This window comes from Saccoglossus kowalevskii, chromosome 14 (genome assembly GCF_978046115.1).
Source record: "Saccoglossus kowalevskii chromosome 14, keSacKowa6.1, whole genome shotgun sequence".
Lineage (NCBI taxonomy): Eukaryota > Metazoa > Hemichordata > Enteropneusta > Harrimaniidae > Saccoglossus > Saccoglossus kowalevskii.
Genome location: NC_140654.1, coordinates 26,381,085 through 26,392,678, shown reverse-complemented (window position 1 = coordinate 26,392,678; position 11,594 = coordinate 26,381,085). Strand labels below are relative to the sequence as shown.

At 36.2% G+C, this 11,594-nt stretch overlaps 1 protein-coding gene across 1 annotated transcript in view; it reads left to right on the top strand.

Annotated features, from left to right (window-relative positions):
• Positions 1-3,283: 3,283 nt before the first annotated feature.
• Positions 3,284-11,594, top strand: part of LOC100367226 (NPC intracellular cholesterol transporter 1-like) — a 29,005-nt gene continuing 20,694 nt past the window's right edge. Inside the window, exons 1-2 of the mRNA XM_085508076.1 lie at positions 3,284-3,536; positions 8,946-10,361. Of these exons, the coding sequence (XP_085364202.1) occupies positions 3,474-3,536; positions 8,946-10,361 (1,479 nt within the window). The 5' untranslated portion in view covers positions 3,284-3,473. The remainder of the gene's footprint in view (positions 3,537-8,945; positions 10,362-11,594) is intronic.

Here is an 11,594-nt window from a genome sequence, read left to right as displayed (position 1 = left end):
ACCGCAAACTCAGTGCGCAGACAAGACGGAGGCTGGGTAGAAGGCCATCAACGTGGTGGTTACCAACGTGTCATTATTTACTCACACGGAACCCTGTAGGAAATGCAGGAATAATTGTGTGTTTTTCAATGTTGCAATTGCATATTCAATTATTGATATATTCCGGACTCCAATACAGATTCCGGAAAATAAAACTTATGCCTCTGATCAGCAAAAGTGTTTAACCTCAGAATTAAAAGAAAAATCAAGGCTAGCAACATAATACTCCCAGATAAAAGACCTTGGCAAATGTAAGAACAATAAAAAAATACCAAATTTAAGTTTGGTAACCTCTCAGTTTGTACTTATTGGTGTGCGCAACAGTCAAAATCGCCATCTTTGTTTATACGAGACCCATCTGGCACATGCGTGGCGCGACGACCACCGCCCTTTAATATATTTTTTTAAAGATGATATGTATAGAATTTGTTGACTTGACAACAGTCGTGATGAATATGTATGACGAGTATACCCCCTCACGAATAAATTAGTTTTACTTTAGTGTAGATGATAAATCATGGTTTCTCATTATCTTGCCATTATGCATTTAGTATCATATTTGTTTACGGTTTTCCGTAACTGTCTCAAATCGGAGCAGTAGTGGGTGGGTGGGTGAGGTGTGTACAATGCATTACAATATTTATCTAGAACTAGTAGTCTAAGATCAATCCTAAATTTACACCAGCAGATAAACAGTTCTGCAAAACCCCAGCAGCATTCAGTCCAAAGTGCGGCACGGAAACGGACAGTATATTTACTGATGTTTAGGTTGATTACTGGTATAACATTACGATAAGGATTTTCCGTTTTCGACATTGTGAAATTCTTTCGTTTTGGGAGAGACAAGACCCTAAAAAACTGATTTTGAAAAGATAATTCTGAAATTTATTTTAGAAACAATTCAAAACGAAATGTATTCGCTATGCACCCATAATAATTCTCGCAATTACCGATTACACAAGAATATTACAGAAAGATAATTTGCTATATTCTCTATATTTTTTCCTTTTATTTGTCTTGAATTATTACTGAAAGAAGCTGAATGAAATTACAAACTATGTAGTGCCAAGTGTACAAAAACTCATATACGAACAATAACTTTAATAAATATGATTTTATTTTTTATCGCAGTGTTGTATGTTCATTTTACTAAGAACTCACAATAACAAATACTTCTGTTCATTTTTGTTTAATGATAATTGCTTATGACATCATTCTGGTGCACATGTTCCGCCCATATATCTCACTACTAAAATTAAAGTTGGTTAAACGAAACGCCTTATTCCGTATGTGGTGTGTGACAACGAAGATTTGCTTTTTTCGCTGTATATAGAGACTTTAACAAACACAAAGCGTATTCTGCATCCCAGGTCACCTGAGTTGTAATAAATCACAATTTGAGGATATCGATATCGATTTATTTGTACAAATTTTGAACAAAAAGTCATTATACCTACTTTGCTGTAGATACTCTTTCCCACGACACTGTAACATTACCCTTGAGGTCGATAATAGCTTTGAGTTTGTGTCGGTTTTTGGCCTTTGTGATAATATTTTAGTCACGTCTGGTACATTTGGTGTCATTACAGCAAGTCTCAGAAGTATTGGGGCAGTCAATTTGCAAACTCGCTAGCAAATTGGCAAACTGCTTGGGTTTTGATTAAACAGTTGGCTTTCGAATCTCGCTGGCGCCGACTTGTGATCGCGTCCACTCTGGGCGAGTCAATATCGCATTAGGAAACATAGTATGCTTTTACGTAGCCTGGAACATGTCTGGATTCCTCTGAATGGTTTGCTTTGCGAGGCTTGGGAATGGCCACAGTCAGCTGGCGTACAAGTGATAATATGCTAAATGCGATTACTCCACCGATATTTACTATATGGGGGTAGCTATCTTGAACACTGATTGAAACTAAATAAAGAGACAAGTTGAGAAACAGTTTCCTATAAATCAGGGAGAAAATCGGCCGACCCCCTACTGTGATATAGATTCATCCAGAGTGGGCGTGACCACAGGACGGCGCCAGCGAGATTCGAAAGCCAACCGTTCAGTCAAAACCCAAGCAGTTACTGCCCCAATACTTCTGAGACTTGCTGTAAATGTTCAGACATTAGGATTTGTTATCGACGCAGAAGAGTTATGGCTCATCCCATATACTTGCGTGACACGAACGTGCGACGCCGAATGCCGCCGAAAATAAAAGTCGACAACCGGGTATTAATAGAGAACATAACTTTTATCACAACTTTTGTTTCAAAAGTTGTACTATTGTCATCCCAGTGCCTTCACCGTTATGGCTTTCTGTTCACAAACAACGGTTATACTTTCATAACATTTCTTTGTTTATTTATGTATTTCAGTGTAGTTTCTGTATCTTGTAATTCCATGGTTCCCTGCGTTACGCGCTGTATGTATGCGTGTGCCCCCCCCCCGGAGGGGAGGGGGTTGATACATAGCCGGGTAGGGAAGTGCCCCTGAGTGCTCAAAAGTGTGACCTTTTTTTACCTGGATAGTGGCAAAATCTATACCCATATTTATACCAAAGTACCATTTCTGTCATCACTGTTTATTCCAAATAAAACAGTTACCGTATTTGCTCTATTGAGAAGAGCATCTCAAATAGAAGCACATGTAAGCCAACAGTTAAATTGTATATTGATTTATTAAAATATGTATTTTGACCATAGAAACACCTCTGTCACTTACATAAAAGCATATTATTAACACAATGTTCAGGTTATTTATATCAAATCGGAAAAATATTACCGATATTTATACCTATCTTGACGTGAAATAAGACCGATACTTATACCTAAAATCCAACGAGACCCATTTCAGGGGCACGTCCCTATTAGGCAAGTTCTATGTATTGCCCCCCCGGGGGGGGGGGGGTGCGTGTGTTGGGCGATGTTAGTTTTATCTCGGAGTTGGTTGTCTGAGATTTTACCATCACAGGCAGGCATGGATCTAATCTTATTATTTAGTCGACACATATAGCGAAGAGCTCTTCGTTTATACGACATAGACGACAACAACGACGCTGAGATTACGATTTTTGTCTCGTATAATTCCGTCTTTGGTCTGGTATTGGTCGTTCACATTTTAGTACGGATTAAAAAAATGGTCAAAATACAGTAACTTTTGTGGAAATCACGATAACGTCTCGCGAGAATTTTCGAGACTAGAGAACGGAAGCAGAATCGAATCACACCACCGTGTCATGTGACGTCCCTGACACTGTGACTCCTTAGCAAATACATAACACCGATTCGTTGGTGTAGTCAGGAAACGTTTAGTGCGGTCTCTTCGAGTGGACAGAATACCACATTATATCTTGCATCGTGGAGGAGTACCCGTTTTGTGACCAGTCGCGACAAGGACCACGAACATTTTAAATTGTCGTGCCCATGCGTGTTGATTTCTTTTTTTCACGATGGCAGGCCACTCTCTCTTAACGCGTGTTTTACCGTTCGTTGTTGTATGTACTTTGATTCAGGTATGTAGTAACATGATCTAGTTAACAACGCATTTTTGTGCAACGTAATCGATATTTAAATTTTTAGATCGTGGTTTATCCAAAGACACTAGAAAAAAAGTGTCTTTGGTTTATCTGGTGGAGTCGCGCTTTGTCGCGTCATTCATGTTCTATATTGCCACAGCAAGAGATGGTGTATGCCGTCGTGTACCAGCAGCCGGCCTTCAGTCACACCCTCCGCGATGACATCATTTTAATTTCTGAAGGTCGCGCAAATTCCTGTATACTCATCATTGCGTGTAAATGACGGTATAAGCAAATATTTAGACCTATACTGGGAATGTTTAACATCTGCAATGGACCGATAAAGCTGAAAATGACATTGTTGTGAACAACATATTGATCTAGAAATATTTTAAATTTCACACGTGAACTTTTCCGTTTTTACGCACACTTACGTTCAAATTGTTTGTTTTTCATAATTACTGTAAATCCCCCTCTTTGTGTGATATAATTTAATCGCACTTACGAATGACCTCAACTACAATGAAACTATTTCTGTTAAAGTCAAACACCATAAGCACTGAGAAATCAGATTAAAAGTTAGTTGATTTGTTTTGACAGGTTTCCAGTTAAGACAGTATACAGTTAATACGGTACAGGTTTAATTATATTTATGTCCCTTCATCTTCACTTTTTTGATGATTCTGCTGGTTATTTGGTAGTGGTTGTACAGAAACCACTAAAGCAAGTTCTCAGCTGCTGAGAAATTGCTGATTAAACTACCTGGCCTGATGACTCAGTTGGCTGGCATGCAACTCAGCAACTTGTCAGAAACAAACCACGATCTCCTACATCACCTATCCACAGAATCAACACTTTCCAAAAATCCAGCCAATCTAATTCCATTTCATGTCCAAATATCAGTCATTCGCGATGCATAGACAGTCGTGACAAGTTAAATCAAAGTTGATTCAAAAATCGAGTAGCATAAATGATGAACTAAAAATTTATCAGGACTGAGAACGGCCGCTTCGGCAAAAGTCACTTATAACTCGGAAAGTTTTGTAAAACACTGACATCGTCCTATAGTCGGTGCTGGCTAAGTGAACTGCACATACGTATACAATGTAGTAAGTAACAAGCCTATATGTATATATCACCCCTGTGTACACTGGAAAACTAAATAATGATTCAATTATGCAGTATTAACAAATTTATGATTCTCATATCGTCAAAATGGTATTTTGTTCCCTGCTACTAGCATGGTAATTGACAATCCTATTAAAATTTAATTTTTATTTCAATTTTTTTAATTATTTTTGTGTGATTTTAATTTTTTTTTCAATTATTTCACAAATTTTTATTTTTCATAATTGTCTGATTGTGAAAACTCCAAAATCTGAACAACCTACATAGAAGATCTTGTTCAATTCTCACAAACCTAAATAACCAATCAGAAAAGGCTTTATATACAGATATGCACATAAATGGCATAGTTATTGTATACAAGGCTTTCTGGGATTGGTTGACTAATCAAATTATTTGAGATCTCACAAACAAGATCTTCTATGTTGTTCAGGTTGTTCTTTAGATGTCCGAAAATTGATAAATAGAACTAAGCAAATAAATTTGAAAAAATATGACTAAAATAAAAAATGAGTAAGTAAAAGTAATGAACAATTGAAAGACTAAAATAGAAAGAAGAAAAGCCTAATAATATCTGATAATGTCTGGGTTGGAATGTTAGGTTTCAGCCGACTTCTCAGCCTTTATCACTTCTAGTTAAGTCTGATGTCTATGTCTGGGCGAGATGCAAATCATAGACGTGTTTGTTAATTGAGTTTGAATTGTCTAGTTAGACTTCAAAATGTTTTCTATAATTAATATTCAATTCACTGTATTATTTCTGTTCAGCAATAGCTTTGATGTTTAATTTAAATTATTCGTATTACTATTATATCATACAAGTTGTATTTGACCTATGACGTTATTACCACGATCAGTGATTGGTTTAGAACCGATCTATCACAACTTGAGTTTTGTGTCATATGACACTTGAGATGATCGCGCCATTGTTTTCGTTATTATTATTTTTACGTTTTGTTGTTGTTGTTTCAAGCCGATGTCGATGTTTCCATTTCAAAGTTCAATAAATGTCAATCCTGACATGAAACTTTCCGACTTCGTGAATTGTTCCGACCTATAGTGTACAGTGGCTATACTTCGAGCCAAATCACAGCCACAGTCTATGTCCTATTTTTGAATTTTGATTTAAAAATCATAAATACTTTCAAATTGTTCTTGTACCATGGATGGAGTTATAACTCTCCTCTAACAACAGAATCGCTGAAACTATTGTTTCAATACTCTCTTTAAATTCATAATAATTCTTTAAAATATTTAAATTAAAAAAAAATTGCCAGAAAGAAAATGAAAAGAACACGACACATTCATATACTGACACAAAAGTATTGAAACCATATGACCAATCTACATACAATATACCGTCCATGTCAAAGTTGAATAACCTCTCTGTTAACAACAATGCATGTAGACACACTTATACGAGTCATTGTCCATGAGAGCAATTCAAAGAAGCATTCTCAACAATTAATAATTTATTGTTAGGGTTGGGGATAACCTTTGCCATCAATCAAATAAAAGTAAGGCCCACTAAAAAACTAATTACTCAGAATGTTAAATGGGGATGGGTATGGCAGGTGAATAATTTAATGTTCATTTTGGATTTTAGGTGTACTGGTTAGAAAAACAGAAACAAACAAAATGGTATGAGCACAATGTGTTGGCAAAATACAGATGACAAAACTGGGAAGTTTTCCTGAAATTTCTTGGGGGAAAAAATCCTTGCTTTTTTGTGAGAAAAAATAAAAACCAAATATTGCCATCTTGCCATTAATACTTTGAGATCCAAGGTCAACTTTTGTAAATTTTTACAAAATAATTATTAATTTTACCCATATTTGGGACTGAAGAGTGTATCAAAAAAATGTAGCCATCTATGATTTTTCTGTCACTGGTAGTGGATGTATAATACGAACACAAAATGTCTTGGAATAGCTCTTTTTGTTAACATCACCTCTGCCCAGAAAAAAATCATAATAGTTAAATTTTATAACAATATATGTTAATTTCCTACATTGTTTTTATTGTTATGGTAATTACAATTCGTATAAACAAAAACGAGAACTTGTAGATTGACTTTTTGTCACTGTCAAATCCAAAATGACTGACTGGTGGCCATCTTGTTTGAATGAATGCAGTTCCACAGAGCCATTATGGATATCACATTGGTAGTCATGCAAAATTTCATGCCTATTATACATTAACAATGACTTGTTGATCGTTATTGTTTATCCGTAATAATAAGGGGGGTCCAGCCTCTAATGCTCCTGGGAGAACCCAGAATATTAACCTTAAAGCTGTGGGCTGTTTGACCATCAAAATGTTCTTTTTTTCATATCTTGCATTCACTTGAATATTGAGGTTGATATTCTACTTGGCATTGGTATGAAGTTGTACTTTGCTGTTATTACTTTCAATCGTTTTGGTTTATGAAATGCAGTGTGTGATGCATGCTTTGTATCACATGACAGAGAAATATGTACGGTCTAACAAGTTACAAATGTATGTGACCCATTTTTTCGTCCCAGTGACAATGAACTTTCTTTCTTTCTGCTCCTGAACTACCGTACTATCTTTGGACAAACAAAACTTGTGGGTCTTTCTTTTCAATTGTAATCTCGGAATAATGTTGATCATGATTATCTCAGTTTGATAATTGTACGGTCAGATCTATCTATCGTTCCTAGTCTCTCTTGACTTTATTTTTATGCCCAAATTACATGTACTGACTACGTACGTGTACATTTAACCACAGAAATCATTTTCTATATTTGAGACATAGGGCTGTGATAAGACTGTGTGACTAGTTGGTGACCAGCGAATTGTCCTATGATGAGTCAGTATCCACCTATTGTCTCTTGTGATTCTGTTATTGTACATTCCATTGTTCGAAAACCTCACACTTCAACTCAATTTGACAAAGTACAACTAATATGCACAATCTTTGTTATCGATTAATGTGATGGATAATGATCTTTGACTTCAAAGGTTATATGACATTAGTTTATGCTTGTCTTTATTGTAAAATATCATATTTGCAATATTGGTAATTTAAGCATATGGTTATGTACAGGTAATAACGAGGTGTGTCTTTGGTTAAAATACAGCATATATACAGTGTATGTACAATGTATGGACAGTCCAGTTTTTGGCTTGTGTTTGCTTTTATTGCACTGGATACAATACCACTGACGTTTACAGTAATTTGTCTCTACTGAACTTATATTTTCTAGTTCAAGGGTACCGCTGACATTTACAGTAATATTTCTAGACTTTTTAAAACTTTTTATTCCCAGTTAAATGCTATCATAAAATTCCTAGACTGATTTGGAACTTCAATTATTTTTTTTCTTGGCCTAAATGATTTTCCCCACCAGTCTTTTCACTCTTTTTCTACAAGCTTTCTGATTGGTTAATCAGTGACCTAATGAGTTAAGTGAAATGCACCGTAGGAGTACCAGGGCCATACTGTTATGTTGTTAAGTTGAAATATAATGATAATAATAATAATAATAACTTTATTGCATCCTTAGAAATACAATGTTTCTATCAATTAATAGCAATAAAGATTAGATATATGTATACTTATTAAATGTTTTATTGGATGTTCATAATACAAGCCTTCTGATTGGTTAATCTGTGACCTAATATGTTAAGTAGAGGCTAATGAGGGATGTCTGCCACATTGGTGGATATTGATAATATAATATAATGTTATTACAAGAATCCCCCAAACTATGTATTAGGACTGTTTCGGATAGACTGATACGCAATGAAGGCTGATGCAATACTTTACGAGTGTACGTGTGCTTTTGTGATAACCTATGTTTTTTGCTTGCTTGTAATTGTGATTTAGTGAGCGAGAACAGCCAAAAATACCTGTAAAAGCTTTTCAAAAGATTTGTGCTTTGATTGTTTGTATTTGTGATGAGGTTCTGTTACTATCTCTCACTACACTGCTCCTTCATCTGATGTAACAAAGTTTAATTGTGACGTAAATGTTAAAGAATTTAAAATGTAGTTTGTTAACCTCTTCACCACCAAACTTTCATGCTCAAATTTGTCTGCACTTTTTTCTTATATTCTTCAGTATTTCTGGAAATAAACCTTCATTTTGGTTTTGCTCAATCTTCTGAAGGAAAGTGCAGACTGTAAACACGACTATTTTGTGAATTTGTGATGAAAAGAAGGAAATGTTGGTGAAAAGGTCAATTTCAAATGCATATTGAATAAATACAGAAACAGCACTGCTAGATGTATTAATATTTGTATGTTAATTTTCAGATATGCATTAGTAAAGATGTACACGAAGATGGACGTTGTGTTTGGTATGGGCAATGTAGCTATAATCACATCAATGGAAAACACCTCAACTGTGCTTACAATGGTAAAGCCAAGCCTTTCACAGACCCCAAAGATGTGGAACTTCTGAGAGAAGTCTGTCCCGATTTGGCATCCCAAGGTGGAGACCCACCGATAACTTGTTGTAACGCAGATCAGCTACGCAACCTCAAGTCCAGTTTGCAAGTTCCCGACCAGACGTTTTCACGCTGCCCTGCTTGCTTGTATAACTTCTATAAACTGTATTGTGAGTTCACCTGCAGTCCTAATCAGAGTCGTTTTCTGAACATTACGAAGTATTCTACCGACTTTGCCCCACTTAACGACACCGAATTGAGTACCGAAACAGAAATGGGTGTCTCTGCATTTCAGTTGCGTGATAGTGAATCCTCACTAGCTACTGACAGATTTGATGTGACAAGTTCAAAAAACTATACTCTTAGTGCTAACGAAGTTACGTATTATCTCGAACGTGATTTTGCTGAAGGATTTTACAACTCATGTGCCAACGTACTGTTTCCGAGTTCCAATTCCAAAGCCATTTCAATGTATTGTGGTATACATACCGCTGATGATTGTACCGCTCAATACTTTTTAGATTTCATGGGAGATACCAATAATGGCCAAGCTCCGTTCCAGATAAACTTCACTCTTGTTAATAATCAGACATTGCCGGACAACATGAAAGCGTTGAACACTTCTTATTTTCCTTGCAGCCGTGCAATCAACAACAATTCCCAACCATGCAGTTGTCAGGACTGTCCAGCTGTGTGTCCTCCAATGCCGGTTCCGCCATCGCTGCCGCAACCGTGGGAATTGTTTGGGATGTACGGCGTACTGTTCATCATGATCCTTGTATTTGTAACGTTCGTTGTTGTTTTCCTAATCACACTAGTGTGCTATTACGCATTCCGAAATAAAGGTAGACCTACGCCAGATTATTCTATCAACGGGGGCAGCTATGTAAATACAAGAATAGTCACTGCTAATGACATTAGATGTCTAGAGAAAATCGGTGCTTTCTTTGAGTGGAAGTTAAAACAGGTGTTCATGAAGTGGGGCACTCTGTGCGCTAAGTATCCGCTCCCCGTGATTGTAATTATGCTTGCTCTCGCGGCTGTCGCTTGTGTCGGTGTAATGTACTTGGAAATCACAACAGATCCTGTTGAATTGTGGTCTGAACCGAGTAGCCGTGCCCGACAGGAGAAGGATTATTTTGACCAGAAGTTTGGACCATTCTATCGCACTGAGCAGCTGATAATAACGGCACCGAACACCAACAGTACAACATATAGTACATATCCTTATGCTAGCATCATACCTTTTGGTGGTGTATTGTCTTTGGATATCCTGCATCAGGTAGGTTTCTGGTTTGGGGGGGGGGGGGTTACAGGATTGTGCAAATGGGGAGAATTGGTGCCCTTTCTTGACTTTTGAGAATTCTATGTGATTTTGTGATTTCTTATATTTCATTGAGAATTATTCTGTAAAGAAATAACTGAAATTATTTCATCTGTTCGTAAAGGAAACGGCGTTGCTTCGATGATGTGCGGCTATAGACGACTGATTTTGAAGCGTTCCATCCACATTGGACGGCGCCTTCTCATGCCAACCCCCCCCCCCTAACAATGGTACCATTATTAGCCCTATAAAATGCAAGCTCTTGTAACCAAATTTAAAAAACACTTACATGTATCATATGAGTGAATGTCAGTGTCAACTTTTTACTTATTCGACTTCTCTTGAAAACTGCAATTCTTATTGCTTTGATACTTGGTATATATGTATGTACCTTGGGCAGACCTCTCTTAGATTTGTTCATTTCGTCATGATATCTTCAATTCTCTATTTTTGATGAATATTATTGTTATTTTTGGTAAAAAGTTATATTTTCAACTTCTTGTTGAAAACAGCAAGTCTGATTGCTTTGATACTACATGTATACATATAAGTACCTCAGGTGGACCTCTCTCAGATTTTCTCATTTTCTAATGATAATTAGTGTTACAGGGCAACAACATAACACCCAGATAGTACCAGTATGTGTTTAAAATTTTTCAAAAGATGTTTTCTAGAAAGTCAAAGATAATATTGTGAAATTTGTAACTGTAAAATTAATTTTTTTCCTTACGTTACAAAAACAGTCATCTCCACAAAATGTCAAGTATTCCATTAAATTTACAGTATCATTTTAGCACGATTTTTTTCTATAAAATATTAACATTTCAAAAGGCGGTTAATAACTTGACCAATTATTCAATTCCTTGTTTCCATTGTGCAAAATTTATATAGAACAGAAAATACTGTAAAACATGTCTTTTTCGCGAGCATGTCTTTGTAGCGAGAGAACTAATTCGCTAATTTAAGATGTCGCTAATGACTTCATTATAAATTCAAAATGGAGGCCAAACAACATCTTTTTCTTCACACACACACTTTGTAAACAACACAGAAAACATAATAATTTTGAGCGCTACCTTATTACCCTTGACAGTTTTTCTTTGTTTTTATGGAGGTGGTAACTGCGCATTTGTTTTGGCAGGCGACAGACTAGTATTGTGAAAACAGGAAATCAACAAAGACAAGAGAGAT